The 18,849-nt window shown below is 38.6% G+C and overlaps 1 protein-coding gene across 3 annotated transcripts in view; it reads left to right on the top strand.

The window, feature by feature from the left end:
- cmah (cytidine monophospho-N-acetylneuraminic acid hydroxylase) overlaps positions 1-18,849 on the top strand; it is a 45,605-nt gene that overhangs the window by 10,439 nt on the left and 16,317 nt on the right. For 2 of the 3 annotated variants that reach the window (XM_079816433.1, XM_079816435.1), the window contains exons 2-8: positions 5,601-5,827; positions 9,759-9,850; positions 12,827-12,939; positions 14,963-15,153; positions 15,243-15,323; positions 17,831-17,897; positions 17,984-18,065. In XM_079816433.1, coding sequence (XP_079672559.1) covers positions 5,622-5,827; positions 9,759-9,850; positions 12,827-12,939; positions 14,963-15,153; positions 15,243-15,323; positions 17,831-17,897; positions 17,984-18,065 — 832 coding nt within the window. In that variant the 5' untranslated portion in view covers positions 5,601-5,621. Of the gene's footprint in view, positions 1-1,531; positions 1,616-5,600; positions 5,828-9,758; positions 9,851-12,826; positions 12,940-14,962; positions 15,154-15,242; positions 15,324-17,830; positions 17,898-17,983; positions 18,066-18,849 lie in introns of those variants that run through there. The other variant, XM_079816434.1, reaches the window with a different exon arrangement.

Genomic DNA, 18,849 nt, shown 5'->3' with positions numbered 1-18,849 from the left:
GGAGCGCAGCTAGTGAGAGCTTGTTGACCCGAAGACCCAACTGGCTGAGGTGTCTTATCACCAGGTCACTGTGTTCGCACAACTGATCCCTGGACTGTGCTAGAATGAGCCAGTCGTAGAGATAGTTGAGAATACGGACGATTTGTTCTCTCATGGGCACAAGGGCCCCCTCCGCGACTTTCGTGAAGACACGGGGGGACAGGGACAGCCCGAAGGGCAGGACTTTGTACTGATATGCTCAACCCTCGAACGCAAAAAGCAGAAACGGCCTGTGTTTAGGAAGAATCGAGACATGAAAGTACGCGTCTTTCGGGTCGATCGCTCGGGGACGGATGCATTCGAAAATGCATTTCTGCATGAACATCTTGAACGGTAACTTGTATAGGCCCCCGATTCAGAACTTGCAGGTCCAAGATTGGCCGTAAATCACCCGTTTTCTTGGTACAATGAAGTACGGGCTGTAAAACCCTGTCTTTATAACGGTGAGCAGGACCGGCTCTATCGCGTCCTTCGCTAGTAGGATTGCGATCTCCGCACGCAGAACATGGGCATCTGCGGCGTTCACCGAAGTGAATAGGACGCCAATGAACCCTGGGGGGACGCCGGGCGAACTGAATCACATAGCTGAGCCTGATGGTCCAAGTAAGCTAGCGAGATGGACTGGGGAGCTCAAGCCAGGCTCGAAAAGACCGTACAAGCGGGACCAAAGGGATCACCGGCGTACCCACCGTGGGGCAGCGAGGTGGAATACAGGTACTGGGCTGGGGCGATTGTCTTGTGGAGGCGATCTGCAGTGGGGTGTGAGTGTGCTATGCAACACTTATCTGATTCCACGGGTGGGCAGAGGGTACGTGAGGAGGCCTGGCCGCGTCCTCGAGCCGTCCACTGCTGCCCGCTGGCGAAGGGGGAGGATGGGTGTGCTCCGGTGTTTCACAGGCCACAGCTCTCCGAGCCCTCCGAGGACCAGATGAAAAAAGATTCTCCACCCGGCCGGGGGAAGGAGTGGTGCAGTCACCATCTCCTGAAGAGCAGTCCCCTCCATCTCCGGGTTGTTTGCCCTTGGCTTTGCCTCCCCTCTTGGCAGGGGTCTGGACGGGCAGTGTGGCCTAACCCTAACCCTTCCACCAAGATCAGATGTTTGCTGTCATGCAAGCACATACCTAATATAAAGTAAATACATTTTACATAAAGCACAATTAATATCCACTACTGTTCATTTGCAAAATGTTTGCCTTCCTCCAAGAAACTTTGCATTCACCCAAACAAATTGAGCTTAAATTGGTACATTTCTATACATTTGTGTCTACATGTACTGTATTAATGTTCAGTATGTTGCTTAACTGGCTTTACTCAATGAGCAATTTCTGTGCTCATGTCAGTGCAGTGACAAGAAATGTGACACACTACTCTTTTCAGTCTTTTTGATGTAGACAACGGTTTAAATTGACTCAAAAACACAGCACAGTTACTCAACCGCATTTCCCCCCCCGCGCGCTTATGTGATGGTTACACCCTTTTCCTGAAATGACTTGGATAAAAGTAAACGAACAAGTCACTGAACTGATAAAAGCCACTGCCTCCTCACATTTACAGCAGACATCAGGACATCACAACGGTAATGTTCCTCCATTTATAACTGTGTATATATAAAACTGTGAAATGATTAAAATATTTTATTTGTCATAATTTGAAGAGTTTTTGAAAACATTAGGCAAGAAACGACATTCATGCACTGGTCAATTTTGAGATTTTGCTTCTGTAACTCTAAAATACATTTTCAAGTGTTTATTTTATCACATCTGTTTGCATCTATAGATTTCAATTAGATTAGATTTCAATATATTTATATATATATATATATATATATATATATATATATATATATATATATATATATATATATATATATATATATATATATATATATATATATATATATATATATATATGTGTGTGTGTGTGTGTGTGTGTATATGTATATAAAACCAATCTTGAAACCAATCATGCTTTAAAACCATCATGTATGAAGCAAGCCTGCCCTGCACCATTTGCAAAAAATGACAAGTTCAGTAAGTCATGACAAGCCAATCGTGCTTTAAAACCACCATGTATGAAGCATGCCTGCCCTGCACCATCTGCAAAAAATGATAAGATCAATTAGTCGTGACAAAAAATACCTTTGCCTTTAAATTAAGCAATTTAAACTTTTTTACGAGAATAGTTGAAGTTATACGAGATTCAACTATAGTCAGTTTCTAGTTGAAAGTTGAAATGACTTGTACAACCAAGTTGATTATATTAATTTATGGCAGCAACTGAAACTAAAGGGATAGTTCAACCAAAAATGAAAATGATCCCATAATATACTCACCCTCACCCACATCTTCCTTCACTTTGTTATTTGCACTACCGACTGTTTATCACAGTAACAACTGTTTACATATGCATCTTGCACTGCCATATCTTAACTGGATTATGCTCATTTGCACTGCCGACTGTATTTATAGTACCAATGTTTACATTTGCATTTTGCACTGTACTTCTAACTGTAATATGCAACCACTTTCCACTGCACTTTACACTTTTTTTTTCCGGATAGCTCTGTCCATAATTTATTGCACTACCCTAATCCACTGCTATTCCTCATATTAGCCTAACATATTATTGTTTACCTCTATCTGTAAAATTCTGTTTATAGTAATAGCCATCTGTATATTGTATTCATAGTACATATTCACCTGTAAATTCTGTTTATAGTAATAGCCATCTGTATATTTATTCACTGTACATATTCACCTGTAAATTCAGTTCTGTTTATAGTAATAACGTCTCTCTATTTATACATATTTATACATATTCAGTACATATCCATGTCCTGCACTTATGCAAACGTTGTATATCCTGCACTTGCTGCTATTGCACTTCTGGTTAGACCTAAACTGCATTTCGTTGCCTTGTACTTGTACTTGTGTAATGACAATAAAGTTGAATCTAATCTAATCTAATCTAACCCTCAAGCCATCCTAGGTGTATATGACATACAATCGGAAAAATATAAAAAAATGTCCTGGCTAATCCAAGCTTTACAATTAAGTGCATCCATCCATTATAAACGTGCTCCGCATGGCTCTGGCTCTGGGTTAATAAAAGCCTTGCATTTGTGTAAGAAAAGTATCCATATTTAAAAGTTTATGAAGTAAAATATCTAGCTTCCGACGGACTGACAGGCTTCAAATTTTGGGCTGCCATTCACCGCCGTTATTAAGCTTGGAAGAGCCAGGACATTTTTTAATATAACTCTGATTGTATACGTCTGAAAGAAGAATGTCATATACACCAAGGATGGCTTGAGTAAATCATGGGGTAATTTCACTCTTTTTGGTGAACTAATCCTTTAAGATTTTAAAGATCCTCTGTGGTGAATATCAAGTTTTTAATGTTATTTATTAGCCCGACAAGCCAGACCCACATCAAGATGTTGGGTCTGGGAACAAAACCATTGGCAGGACTCAATCCGAGGGGCGGGATAAACGGTTGTCTTTCAAATTCTCTGCACGCAGTATAGCGCTACAACCAGAGCAATGAAGAAGGTGAAGCTGAGCTAGTTGATAGATTAAACTTTTGTTGTATCCGGTCGGCATAACTCAGAACACATCTTCCTTTTTTAAGAATTACTTCAGTGCCGTTCTTTGTTCTTTTCTCAAAGAAAAGCTTAAACTCAAAGTCGCGGCCAAAGCCGATTTGAAAGGCCGCTGTTCGCCAGCTTCTTTGTTTTCAAGTAGCACGTAGAACCGCCGCAACTCTGCCGTCATTATGTTAAGCCCCGCCCACCGACTCTATACACGATGTGATTGGCCAGACTAGAGTTTGGTTTTTCCAGCTTGCAAGCCAACGGAGAGTTGCTAGACTACACTGACTACAAATTATATTTGCTGCCGCTAGGGTGCGTCTAGATTTCTAGGCTAGTTGTTTATATGTCTAAGTGGTGTTTTTAACACCATTGCTGAGTATTTTCTCCTTTAAACTGCAGCGAAAAAAGACGTATTTGTAATCACTGGTGTTTCGGAAGTCACAAACTACCTTGTAACCAATCACGTCACAAGGGGGGGGGGGGGGGGGGGGGGGGGGCTTTAGCATATCATTAATTATTCTCTGACGCAAGGGAGTCAAGATAAGCCGGGTTATCCCGGTATATTCTTCTGTGCAATATAGCGGGTGAATTATGTATATGATGTATATTCCATTGTTATGATGAACTATACGCCTTTCTCCACTGATGTTCTACGATTTTCAAAGCTGATTTATAGAAGACAGACTGAGATGAGGAACAGGAGCATGGTTTGTGTAATATTAGAAATGCATTATTAGCTGTTTGATAACGTAGTCAAGCAAAAGGATTATCATATTAATTCATCGTAGAGAACGATACATAACCCTAATGCATTACCATTCTGATAAATCGCCATGTATTTGAGCCTGTATAACTCACTCTTCCTATTCTTCTTAATCAGTTTCTGGTTCAAGCATATATGGCTGAATCAAAAAATATTTCCACTTGCCACTGCATTTACTACAGTTGAGCGATTGATGTGAGTGAGTGGGCGTGGGCTAATTTGCATATCCTCCTGTGACCCAGAAAAAAAATCTGATTTTTTTTTTTTTATGTAGTATTTTTTCATGTCATTACATTGTTTAGAGCATAAGAAACAAATGGGGGAAAAAAATTTTTTTTGGAAAAATTAGATTTTATTCATATGTTATGATATGTCCTCTGTTGTTGACACCAGGACTCAGTTGTTAAAAAAAATAAAATGACATGAAATTGCATGTATAGGCATGTATAATGTAATGAAAAAAGAAGTGTAAAAATGGGAGTAATAATTGGCAACATTTTCATAATAATATCTAATATTTCATAGGAATATTGATATGCAATTTCTTTCCCTATTCACTTGTTATGTCTCCAAAATGCCTGATAAACATGATTTAAGTCCTGCCATCCTCTACAGTGGACATTTATGAAATCAATGCCCTGTTTTGTAACAGAAAGTCATATTTTGATTAGAAACCTCATAACATTTTCCTGAGATGTTGATTTATAACAAACTATTTGAAAATTAATCCGATTTAAATTATAATTACAAAAATATTTCCATAAGAGTGCTAAACATTAATGTCAGCCGTTTTTAAAGACCAAGAAGAATTTGTTGTCCTGGTGAAACCTCCAAACATTTGGTATCTCTGCAAAGCCCCGAATGTGCTCTTTACAGGACATCCAGACTGTGACATGTATGATGTCAGAGAGGACATGTATGACTACAGTGGACAAAAGTCTATTCGTAGGTCCCAGGAGGATATTCATGGATCCGCGTATATTAAATGAAGCAAGGGTGTGTCAAAAATGTCATTTTGGTGATCAAAGAAAAGTTTTAAGGGATACAATTAGAGACTTCAGGGTTAAACAGGTGGAAATGTTGTCAACAATACATATGATCAACAATCTTCTGCTGAGCTTAAAACTGAATCTCAAACTAAGAACTTATTATACTTATTATATTATATAAGATCTGCCAATAAACTGACGAACCGCTCATCTCTAGATCTGAGGCCGCTGGAGCACAATGACATCTCAGGTCTCAAAGACGGTCCTGCGACTGCAGGCTGAAGACGTCCAGACGCTGAAAGATGGAATTAACTTCAAGAAAAACCCAGAGGATGGCAAATGTTACATCATTTACAAAGCCAAAGACAAACTACGAGCGTGTAGAAACCAGTGCAAACACCAGGGAGGACTCTTCATTAAAGACATAGAGGACATGGACGGCAGGTGAGTAAATCTAAACTCATTTGAACAGAAATAAGAACAATATATATATTTACAAGGACAGGTGAAGTGAATAACACTGATTATCTCTTCATCACGGCACCTGTTAGTGGGTGGGATATATTAGGCGGCAAGTGAACATTTTGTCCTCAAAGTTGATGTGTTAGAAGCAGGAAAAATGGGCAAGCGTAAGGATTTGAGCGAGTTTGACAAAGGCCAAATTGTGATAATATAAGTAATTAATGTAAAAAATGTTGAGTAATTGCGACTGGGTCAGAGCATCTCCAAAACTGCAGCTCTTGTGGGGTGTTCCCGGTACAGTGGTCCTCTGCAGTGGTCAGTCTCTATCAAAAGTGCTCCAAGGAAGGAACAGTGGAGAACCGGCGACAGGGTCATGGGCAATGCTCCCTCTAATTTCTTTTCTCGCTGAGCAAAACTTTTCTCTATTGGGCGGACATTTTAGTCACCTGAGCAAAAACATTCTTTACCTGTACAGCGTATGTAAATGCACACACAAAAAAAGTGGTTTCATCATGCAGTTATAACTTTTAACTTTAATATGCCATTTCTATTCAATTTAACCCTTGATGTAACTTAGTGATATATTAAATAAAATAAAAAACAGTTAATTCAGAAGTCACTAAATTAAGCACATTTTACAGTGCTGTTAACTGTAGTCTTCTTTACCAAGAAATACTATAAAAATCTCACCCAGGACAGTTCAATTCTTTATAATATAATATGAAAATAATTAAGCGGTTACACTGAGATGGATCTTAAAGGGGTGGTAAACCACGATTTCACTATTCTAACTTTAGCTAGCGTGTAATGTTGCTGCTTGAGCATAAACAACATCTGCAAAGTTACAACGTTCAAAGTTTAAAGAAAAGGGAGATATTTGCTTTTAAAGAAATCAATTTCTAAGGACTACAGCAAACGGCCAGAAGGCGACTACACACATTCCTCCAGGGTTGGTGACATCATCAGGCTCAATATTTACATAAACCCCTCCTCCGAGAATATTAAATAAGGGGGGTGAGGCCATTTTGTATCGCGGCGCTGTTGTGGTATAAGTTAGTTAGGCTGGAGTGTTGTTGCCGCGATGCCGAGGAAACGCTGTTATTTTCATCCGGATTGCAGGTCTGGGGTACTTGCTCTGTTCAGCCTTCCTTGGGACGGGGGTGCGTTGCAGAGCGTTTAACATACAGCATGTTATATGCACGTGTGTTTGAGTCAGCGGGGAATCAGGCGCGCGCGGGGCTTCCTGCAGCACATCTAACAGAGGAAAACATCCACCGTCTTCGCGATTTCAATGCCAGATTTGCACAACGTCAGCTGCGTGAAAAAAACACTGCCGGTGCGTGGATGCACGACGCGCGCGCTGCACATTTCACGGAGGACAACACAAACTTCGCGAGTTCAATACAGGATATGCACAACGGCTTGTCCTGAAAGCTGGATTTACAAACAGAAGCTGTTCACGGGCCACAACCTGTAAGTCTGATTTATTTTTCATCGATGTGTTTTCCTGTAATATGTTGTAGCAAGGAAGTAAACAGATGACAGCGCTGTTCTGCAAACCAGTCTGTTAAATGCTCATTCATACTTAACGTTATCCGACGAACACCTAACATTACAAACACTAACGTTAAAATCTCAACAGCGAACCTGACATTAGTGTAAATGATTCTTTGATTAGAGCTTTTATGTATTGTTTATCTACAGGCTTGCTAAACATGGTTCTGTGTGTGATTTGGCTAACTTACTAGTAAAGCCAGTGCTTAGTGTTGGTTTTGGGTTAGTTCTTGCGACAGATATTTGGCTGTAATCATTCTAAAAATACAAAAGTTAAAGTGCCATTCAGTAGCGATCATTATAGATCCGCAGTCTTTACTCTTGAGGACTGAACAGGTTCTGCTCGATCATCTTCACTCAAATGTTCTGGATCTGATTCGGGCTCATATGGTTTTATTGACGCCGTTGTTTCTAACACTGACCAAAGCAAGCACAGCCTCCAGGTAAGGGGCGTGACGTTTCCGACATACGTGCACTAGGCGTTTAGCGAATCACAACACACTGGGCCAGCTAACCAATCAGTGCCCACTGCGTATTTTTGAGGGACTGGCTTCATACAACCCGGAAAGCATCAGACCGTTTTACAAGGAGGGACAGAGCAGTGTAGAATAAAGGTCAAATATATGAAAAATAAGGCAATTTTTTTTAAAACAAAGCATGAACACATGTTACAGTGCACCCCACAAACACAGTCAAGCCTTCAAAAGAATGTGTTTTACCACCCCTTTAATGTGTTTTTGTACAGTCATTTATTGGCGACAGGCAGCATAAACCATCTATATTAAATGTTTGTTTATTGCTTATGGATTTCCAAGATTTTCTATATCAGGGGTTTTCAAACGTTTTAATGGCAAGGATCCCTAAACAATCCCCTTGTGAGATAAATTCTTTATTAAGCTTACACTATACTAAAATTATAATAGCCTATAATATAATATAAAAACTAATGGAGGTATTTAAACTGATAGTATATTATATCAGTTTAAATGCTTCAATTTGTTTTAAAAAAACTAACTGAAGTAATTAAATAGATCTAATAGCTAGTTCAAGGGAACATGTGAACATCACTGAAACCCAAACCACACACACACACATCTTTTTAAACTGATGTGTTACTTTGGTGTTTAGAGTTAACACACTACACTTGTGGTGGGTGTAACTGTAAATGTCTGTTTTGTTTCCATGCTGTGTCCATCATCTGTTATGTGTTAAACTGTTGTGTGTTACTTTGGTGTTTTGAGTTTGCATGCTACACTTATGGGGTGTGTAACTGTAAATGCCTGTTTTACCGTGCTGTGTCCATCATCTGTTATTTCCACCACTTAATCAAGCCACTCTTCTTTAAAACATGATGGGGTTTTATTCCATGTCTTTGCGTTTCTCGTTGCCTCTCATATTGAGCTATTTGGACCGCAAACACACTCACTGCTGCGAGCTTCACACGTGACATCATTGTCTTTCTGAAAACTGTAAACCACATTCACCGGTTCTAACATGATAGCGATACTAACTCTGTTAACGCACGTGAGCATCAGAACTGGACCACGGAGCAATGGAAGAAGGTGGCCTGATCTGATGAATCACGTTTTCTTTTACATCACGTGGATGGCCGGGTGTGTGTGCGTCACTACCCTGGGGAACACATGGCACAGGTGCACTATGGGAAGAAGGCGTGGCGGCGGAGGCAGTGATGCTTTGGCCAATGTTCTGCTGGGAAACCTTGTGTCCTGCCATCCATGTGGATGTTACTTTGACACGCACCACCTGCCTCAGCATTGTTGAGACCATGTACAGCCTTTCATGGAGACGGTATTCCCTGGTGGCTGTGGCTCTTTCAGCAGATAATGCGCCGCCACAAAGCAAAAATGCTCCAGGAATGGTTTGAGGAGACACAACAACGAGTTTGAGGTGTTGACTTGATCTCAATCCAATCGAGCATCTGTGGGATGTGCCATGGAGGCCCCATACACACACACACTATTTAATGGCACTTGTTTAATGTCCTAAGTTATTGGGACTGTGACATTAATATTCTTTCGCCTGTAAACCATTAGTGTTCCACAGGTGCATTTTGTGCAATAATTGTTTATTGAAGGATCATGTGACTCTGATGACTGGATTAATGATGCTGAAAATTGAGCTTTTCCATGACAGGAATAAATTACATTTTAAAATACATTAAAACAGAAAACAGTTCTTTAAATTGTAATAATATTTTATTTAAATGTACTGTATTTTTGATGTAAAATGCATTATTATTATAATTTAGTTGACAAACATAGAGCAGGAAGTTTTACAATTTAATACTGTAACTATTTATTATGAATGATTAAATTGTGTGTATGTATTTGTGTAACAGGACAGTGCGCTGCACTAAACACTACTGGAAACTTAACGTGGCCACCATGGAGTACGTCAACCCTCCAGACAGCTTCATGCAAGATGAACTCGGTAAAATCATTGTTATTTAAAAAGAGAGCAATGAAAATGACTTCATGCACTTTTAAAAATAAAGGCTCTTGGCATATTGGCATCTATGGCTCCACGAAGAACCTTTAACATCCATGGAATCGTTGCACTTCACAAAAAGTTCTTTAGATTTTCAAAATGTTTTTCAATAAAAAAGGTTATTTTTTAGAATGCTTTACTGAATGCTTCGCTTTGAAAACCCCATTTTGAACCTTTCTTGACTTTATTATTTATTGACATATAGCCTATATATATATATATATATATATATATATATATATATATATATATATATATATATATATATATATATATATATATATATATATATATATATATATATATATATATATATATATATATATATATATATAACATGTTTCAAATGTTCTCTGAAGTAGTAACATTAGCTGGGTTTCCTTCCAAATGAGAAGTGAATCTTTTCAAAGTTCGCAAAAAAGAAAAAACAAACAAATGCGAAAAATGGTGCTAAAATAAAACTCCCTCAGCTTAACCTTGACGTGAAAAACGTTAAGGTGGCTTAAGAAAGTGATATTAAAACACCAAACTAATAAAGCATATATTGTACAGAAAAACAGACTAATTTTACGTTAAAGGGTTAGTTCACCCAAAAATGAAAATGTATCATTAATTACTTACCCTCATGTCGTTCGACACCTGTAAGACCTCCGTTCATCTTCGGAACACAAATGAAGATATTTGAGTTGAAATCTGATGGCTCTGAAAGGCCTCCATTGGCACAATGCACTTTACACTCTCAAGACCCATCAAAGGTACTAAAGACGTCGTTACAAAGTCCATCTCACTACAGTGGTTCTACAATAACTTTATGGAGTGATGAGAATAGTTTTTGTGTGCAAAAAACCCCTAAATAACGGCCTATATAGTGATGACGATTTCAAAACACGGCATCATGAAGCTTAGAAGCGTTATGAATCATTGAGTCGATTCAGCGGTTTGGATCGGCAAATTTCAGCAGTTTGGCGGTTTGACACGCGATCCGAATCATGATTCGTCTCACTGATTCATAACGCTTCGAAGCTTCATGATGCCGTGTTTTGAAATTGTCATCACTATATAAGTCGTTATTTAGGGTTTTTTTGCGCACAAAAACTATTGTCGCCGATTCATAAAGTTATTGTAGAACCACTGTAGTGAGATGGACTTTGTAACGACGTCTTTAGTGCCTTTTAAGGGTCTTGAGAGTGTAAAGTGCATTGTGCCAATGGAGGCCTTTCAGAGCCATCAGATTTCAACTCAAATATCTTCATTTCTGTTCTGAAGATGAACGGAGGTCTTACGGGTGTCCAACGACATGAGGGTGAGTAATTAATGACAGAATTTGCATTTTTGGGTGAACTAACCCTTTAAGCGTTTTCCTCCCATTTTCTCCCACGCTGTAATGAGGCTTAATAGACAGACAGTTATAAAAAAAGACAAAATAAAAGCATTATACATTATTAATAAAACACAAGAAGGTTTAGTGATTTGCAAAAAACAAATCTGTACACACCATGGGCGTCACTAGGCGGGGCTTCAGCCAGAGTAGGCGGGCTTTATGTACACACAGACGCTGCTGAGGCGGAGCGCAAATTTTAGCAGCACTACTCGACGTCAAGTGCGAGATAGTTAAGTAGCTAAACTAAACATTTCATATTTTACAGCTGCTTCTTTAATCAGAAATGTTAAACAAATGACAAAAATATTCAGGCAAATGAATAAACTTGTGTCTAATTTCGCCATTTTGATTTGAAATAGGCCTATGTAATGTCATTTATAATATAATTAACAAACAAGAAATATTAACAAAGCCATTTCCTTCAGATTAGGCATAGTAATCAATGCATATTGTAAATGAATAATTCCATGTGTAGCTCTCAGTAAATAAAAAAGCTCAGTTTTTTCAGCCTGTATTGGGCATAAGATTAGTAATGAATGTGGGCATATTGTGAATTAATTTAATACATTTAATTACCTAGCTTTCCTGGTAGCCTTCCATAAATTAACATGTCTATGAAAATGATTAAAAAAAACATATAAATATCAGTTAAACATATGTTTACTGTCTTCACTGACAAAAATAGAAAAGCTTTATCAATCGTATCTGCCCACTGACATGGTTTTCAAGCTGTTGTTATCACATTTTTTGGCGTTCAGAACATCTTAAAATGCACAAATGTAGATCATAGAAATAAAAAATTTCTCGAAGGGCCATGCTTGCCCCCGAAACCCCCCTAACTACCTCACATTTCGGATCTCAGTGATGATAAACCTGCCTATATTGTATGATTAAGGGATGTACAATATTGTCATGCAGAATAAGGCATTACTATTTGCTTTATAAGTAATAATAAACAGCCAATATCCTAATATGCATACTAAGATACTAGTTAATAGTGAGAATTGGACCCTAAACTAAAGTGTTACCATTTTTTTCCCATACCCTCACTGGGGGCTGAGCCCCTAAATCGCCCCTTCTACACACACTTAGATTGTCATTAACACAGGGGGAGAACAGACGATTAGTCACATGGGTTTAACGTTCGCTGCGTCAGAATTTATTCGGCAAAAGCGTTTCCATCTCCCATTATTCGCTCTTTTTCGCACAAGTTTTTATTTTTTGCTTTACCATCACTTGTTTCTGATGCGATACTTTATAATGAAACAGGGTGATGGAAACCCTAAAACAGGGTGATGGAAACAGCTATTGACAAACTATAAAAAAAAAATTAATTTAATTAATGAACGATGTCTAAATAACATTTTTGTGATAACGTTTTGAGAACAACTGATGACTCTGACTGAACATTATTTTGGATACTGGAAGAATGTTTGTTCAGAACTTTGAGGGAAACCAGAAGTTTGGATAAAGTTTCCTGTTAGCGCAGACTGTGATTGTCTTATTGTATGTGTGTGTTTGTGTGTGTGTGTGTGTAGAGGCAGTGCTGTCAGACAGTGATGGTAGTTTAGAGCTGATTGAGTTGAATCCTCCAGACCCCTGGACCACAGATCCCAGAAACGCACAAGAGCTACACGCCGGAGAGATCACGGTAAATCACACTCATTCATGATCCGAGCTCTCAGCCCTTCATTAGCCATCAGAGCAGGGGCGGGTCAAGACAATTTTTCGTGGGGGGGCCAGACTTGGGGCACAGACTCAGAGAGGGGTGGCATATTTAAATACATGTAAACAGTGAACCAGTATAAATAGCCCTACACTGGAGGTAATAATACTGCATATTATTGATAACAAAACGTATTATAATGAGTGAAAAGGAATTCAAAATGAGCAACTTCAAATGTGATATGAAAAAACAAATTACTCAACAGTAGTAGAAGCAAATGGTCTGTGGTAAATGCAATACAAGCAAGATTTGTTCCATCATAGTTGTATATAGTTTTAAACAAGATGGACCAACATAACTGACAACAGTAGAAAGGCTTTTGAGCTCAACAAGAAGCTGTAGCAGTGTTTATTCATATTCATATTACATTATAAATATATTATTTTTGTTTCCCACAGGATTTTGTGAGACTGTGCTGGGTAGATATGAATGGTGATGGTATAGGGCACATAAAAGATAGTTCATAAATGGTAAAACATGTAGGAGTATGCATTCGAACCATCAAAAATATGTAGCAAAAGAGGTTACACAACCACAGCAACAACTGGGGTATGAGTGCAGTGGCCACTTGCGTGCATACAATTAAATATAAATAAATCAATGCACTGTAAAATAATAGTTTTAGTTAAGAAAACCGCTAGATCTACTAGTAAAGAATACTGACAAGTCCAATAACATATTACTTTCCCACTCTGATGGGTGGGGGGGCACTTGGGGTGGCCAATTAAATTTTGGGGGTGGCCCGTGCCACCCCAGGCCCCGCCCCTGCATCAGAGCTTCTGCCACAACACCCAAATGAGATCTTTATATCTCAATCTCTGCTCATATATGCATGAGAGCGAATGAAGCTTCCGCTCAAGTCTCTCCAGTGAAAACAAAGCTATCCAGAGATCTGAACAATCTTCTCAAAAAAAAAAAAAGTCTGTGGTGAAATAAAATGATCTGTGCATTCATAAATATGCACAACATTTTCTCAAAACAGACCATATATGATCACGACTCCCAAATCTAAAAATATAATAGTGCACTGTAATAATACATTCCAGGACACATAGGGGAAATTCTCAGGAAACAGCACAATAGTGGACCAAGAAACGCAGGAAGCTGAGGGCTCAAAGGGGTCATTGATTAAAGAAAAAAACATTTCCTTGATTCATCTCAGTGAGGTCAAGTTGTGGAAAAACACAGTTTTCGCATTGCCTTCCTTGTGATTATAACATTAAGAAAGCATGGATGAACTTTATTTTTAACAAAGCTCCAGTCAGATCGTGGAAAGTAGACCAATCACAACAGATTGTGGGTCATCTGACCGAATCAGAGCAGAGTAGCTTTCAGAAAGGAGGGATTTAGAGAGACTGATTCGTCCATTGAGTCGTTTGAGAACCGTTGAAAAATGTGGTGATGTGCAACGTATATTATGAGAAAATGAAAGTGTTTTTTTGACCTTTTGTAAACCCGTCGGGGCACTTTAAGAGGAAAACGGGCTCTTTGTTCTCATCCACAAAAACGCACTTAATCAGACACATTTCCTGTTATGAATTATGATAACATTTGCTCCATTGGGTCAGACTGCTTTCTCACCTCAACTGAACCACCCCAGAGTTTGTTTTCAATCAGGTTGAGACCAATTCATTCAGGCAACCTTAAAGTGATTGTTTTGGTGCAGATCTGAGTGCAATTGCCATGATCATACAGTATATGCCTAAAGAAGAAAATGCACCAGGTTCCGAAAAAAGTCTCTGAAGGATTTCAGCATGTTGGCTTTATTCTGCAGCTGAAACTCATACTGATACTCAAACTGATGATGCTGTTTGCACATTTCCTCTTTCATGAACTGAATTAAACTGTTCACCCATAAGTGACCTTATGTGTTTTCATTGGCCACTGAATAAACAGCTGCTGAAATAGGTAAGCAGATGCATTCAATGTATGTGTGTGTGTGTTTCAGCTAACGTACATCACACACGCATGTATGGAGCTTAAAGCGGGGAACAAGATGATGATGTTTGACCCGTGGCTCACAGGACCAGCGTTTGCGAGAGGCTGGTGGCTCCTTCACGAAGCTCCGCCAGATGCCATGGACAGACTCAGTCAGGCAGATCTCATTTACATCAGCCACATGCATTCAGATCACCTGAGGTTACAGTCTGATCCACCACTGCATATATTATATTACATGAAATATAACATTTAAATCAAATCTAACTTGGCATCTTTTTTTCTATCAGCTACCCAACTTTGAGACTTCTTTCCGAGAAGCGTCCAGATATTCCCATTTACGTCGGAAACACTTCACGGCCGGTGTTCTGGTGAGAATGAACTCTAGAGCAAACGACTTCATGCACTATTCAAAATAAAGGCATTGATGGTTCCATGAAGAATCGTTATAGTTCACACAAAAATGTATTCTAGTAAATTTTGCCATCATTTACTCAACCTCATGTTGTTCCAAACCCAGAGCTGCCAACTCTCACGCATTGGCCGTGAGACACACGCATTTGATTGGTTTCAGACGCCAGACCCCCGATTTCTCACACTGAAGTGTCAACCTGGTCAGTCAAATGCCTGAAAGATAATTCGGACTAAAATATACATATTTCTAAAATATTTGTTGTTGGACAGTAAATGTGCCATAGGTGGAAATTTAAACCCACAAGTAAATATATTTTGATGAAAGTGACCATTATGGGGTAATCAAGTATTCTCATATGCTTTTGTTTTTATTTTAATTTTTAGTTTAGTGAATTTAAAAACAAAATGATTAATTTTGTTTTTGGCCACCGTATAAACCCCCTTTTTGCACAATGTATTGCATAGCCTACATTACATTCACTGTATTTCAACATCAGCATTGCTTTTAGGACATCAGTGGGTCGGATGTGAAATAAATGTATTATTAAAATAAGTACAGATTCAACTATTCAACCAAAAAAGTATTGGGTTTACAAAATCGAGTGATTCTGAAAGTTTTTGCCATTGAAATGACTGGGAAAAAAGTGTCCCAATAACCCTGAATTCACCCCATTCTCTTTGAAATCATAATTACATTGCATTATGTTGCTTGAAACCCCAAATATTATAACATTCTTCATTAACAATTGTTCAGTTATTTGTAACAATGCCATTGTAAAAATGCTTTTTGATAGTAACTTAGCTATTTTTTCAAAAGGGTAGCTTGAATGTTGCTTAACTAGTTTAACTTACAAGTAGCTTGTAAGTTAAAGTAGTTCTATTTAGACAAAATCATGCCTCTACTACATAGTGCTTTAAAATTGTGTCAATAGACAAAGAAATCAACAAAAAAACAATACTACCCCATTCAAATGCTGATGCAGAGAGAATGTTTTCTGTGGAGAAACACTGAAGTGTGTGTGTGTGTGTGTGTGTGTGTGTGTGTGTGTGTGTGTGTGTGTGTGTGTGTGTGTGTGTGTGTGTGTGTGTGTGTGTGTGTGTGTGTGTGTGTGTGTGTGTGTGTGTGTGTGTATATATCCAGTCATTTTCTTTTTCAACTGGATACCAACACTCTTCAAAATATCGTCTTTTGTGTTCAGAAGAAAGAAACTCAAACAGGCAAAGGAGAAGTGCTCACTAACACAGACTTAGCACATCTATGCTTAGGAAGGGCGTGACAGCTAAGAAGTTTTCAGTTGGACATTTTTATGATTTCATTAAAGGGGTCATGAACTGGCTTTTTTATTTTTTTATACTGTTGTCTGAGGTCAACTTATGACGTTTGTGTGGTTTTTACATTCAGAAACATCATAATGAATAAGTAATAGGCTATTTTCTGCCTTGGTTTTGAGGCTCTCTGAAAAATGCTCGGTTTTGATGGGCGTGCCGCACTGAAGACTTGGAAGTAAACGCCCATGGCTAGGATTGGATAAGATTTGCATATTTAATGAGCTTCAGCTCCCCTGTCAGTACAAATGGGGATTGTTTTTAAAGCATCTGGAGAAACGCTCACAGGGTTCGAAAAATGTCTTTATCAAACAAACACAATGATTCATCTCTCATCCACCCACAATTGATTGGAATGTTATTTTTTTATTACTTGGCCGGTCCGATCAGTGAATATAACTGCGAACCGTACACACACACACACACACACACACACACACACACACACACAAGAAACGTAGCCCCGGGATGTTGGGCTTTGCGAGCACTGGCCCATAACGTTACAAGTCCGAGTCTGATCACGAATGAACCAATATCACCTTCTCCAGCCTGTGACCGCGTGCTAAGGTATGTAATCAATAGATATCAAACGATCTCTAACAATGCAATACTAATAACACATAAAAACATGTTTTACCCACATAAGTGTGTTTCACCGTTCCTGTCGGATCCAATATAGGAGGCACAGCATTGTGTTTTAATCTCAATATGTCTGCAAATCCTGTATCTTGTTTACAATCGATTGCACGGTGAAATGAAGCGAACAAACGCCCAATGTCTTACACATGTGAGCTGGAACCGGCATGTTTATTGCTCGGTAGCGCGACCCGTTTAGCTCCACGAGTCGGTGGGCGGACATGAGGCGGCGCTTCTAAATTCTATGACGTCAATGGTCGACATTATGAGATCGAGTGTTTTCTGGGCCTGGTGTCAACAACAGCTTTTCTTTGACAAACAAGGACGTTTTCAGCTCTGAAACTTGCAGGATATTCTTATATCACGATGAGCTTTTATATATCAAAGGCTCAAAGGAAAGTGGATTTCTCAATTCATCACCCCTTTAATGAATCGGCTCCTGCTATAGAGGAATCCTGTGATCCGGAGTCCATCTGACTTGTTTGTTTGCATTTTGTTGCAGGTATCTGGAGAAAAGTGGAGTGAATTTAACGAACATCAATGTGGTGCCGTTCGGTGTGTGGCAGAATGTAAGTGATTCGGTGGCTTTTGCCCCTTTTTGCTCTTTTTCAAGTGTCCTACTTTTCTTTATCTCTGCTTTTGAATCATTTGAAAGGTCGATGATCACCTGAGGTTTATGATTCTGATGGACGGAGTTCATCCTGAGATGGACACCTGTTTGATCGTGGAGTACAAAGGTATTTAACTGCTCATTCAGACTGATTCTTAAGCCTAGTCCCAGACTAAAATGCATGTTTTAACTGAAAGCAACTTGCACTGACATCTTAAAATAAGTCAGCACCATTGTTTGGTCTCAAGATGAACACTAGTAATGTTTTTTGTTAAATGTCCTAATAAAACTAAGGCCTAATCTTGGCTAAATCTACGCCCTATCTGTGAAACGAGGCATATATGTTACTTATTATTTTAAGTGTGCAAAATAAGTAACAAATTAACGATAAGGGTAACATCAAACAAACGGAGCGAGGTCATAAAACGAGGCTTGGTTGCATTCTTCTGCCTTTATCTGTCTCATCATGTGATATAAAGTAAATACTGCTCCCATTTAAGACAGGGGACAATTAAAGTTAAACCAATAACACTTTCTTCCATTCAAGGGTGTGAAACCTTCATAAAGACAGTCTGAACTGTTTCAAAGCCAACACAATTTAAAACTGTCTTCAACTGCAGTTATAATATCAGCAGAACTTGAGTTTAATGATGCATAAAAATAATAAATTACACTAGCATTTAAAATATGTTTTTGAAATGCTCACCAAGGCTCTGTTTATTCAACCAAAAATACAGTAAAACCAGTAATATTGTCAAATATCATTACAATTAAAAAAAAGTTTCTATGTGAATATATTAAATGTAATTTATTCCAATGATCATTACTCCAGTTATCCTTCAGAAATCATTGAAATATGATGATTTGCTCAAGAAACATTTCTGATTATTAATGTTGAAGTGTTTCATATT

Source organism: Gobio gobio (genome assembly GCF_949357685.1).
Source record: "Gobio gobio genome assembly, chromosome: 5".
In the NCBI taxonomy this organism is placed as follows: domain Eukaryota; kingdom Metazoa; phylum Chordata; class Actinopteri; order Cypriniformes; family Gobionidae; genus Gobio; species Gobio gobio.
This window is presented reverse-complemented; position numbering and strand designations above follow the sequence as displayed.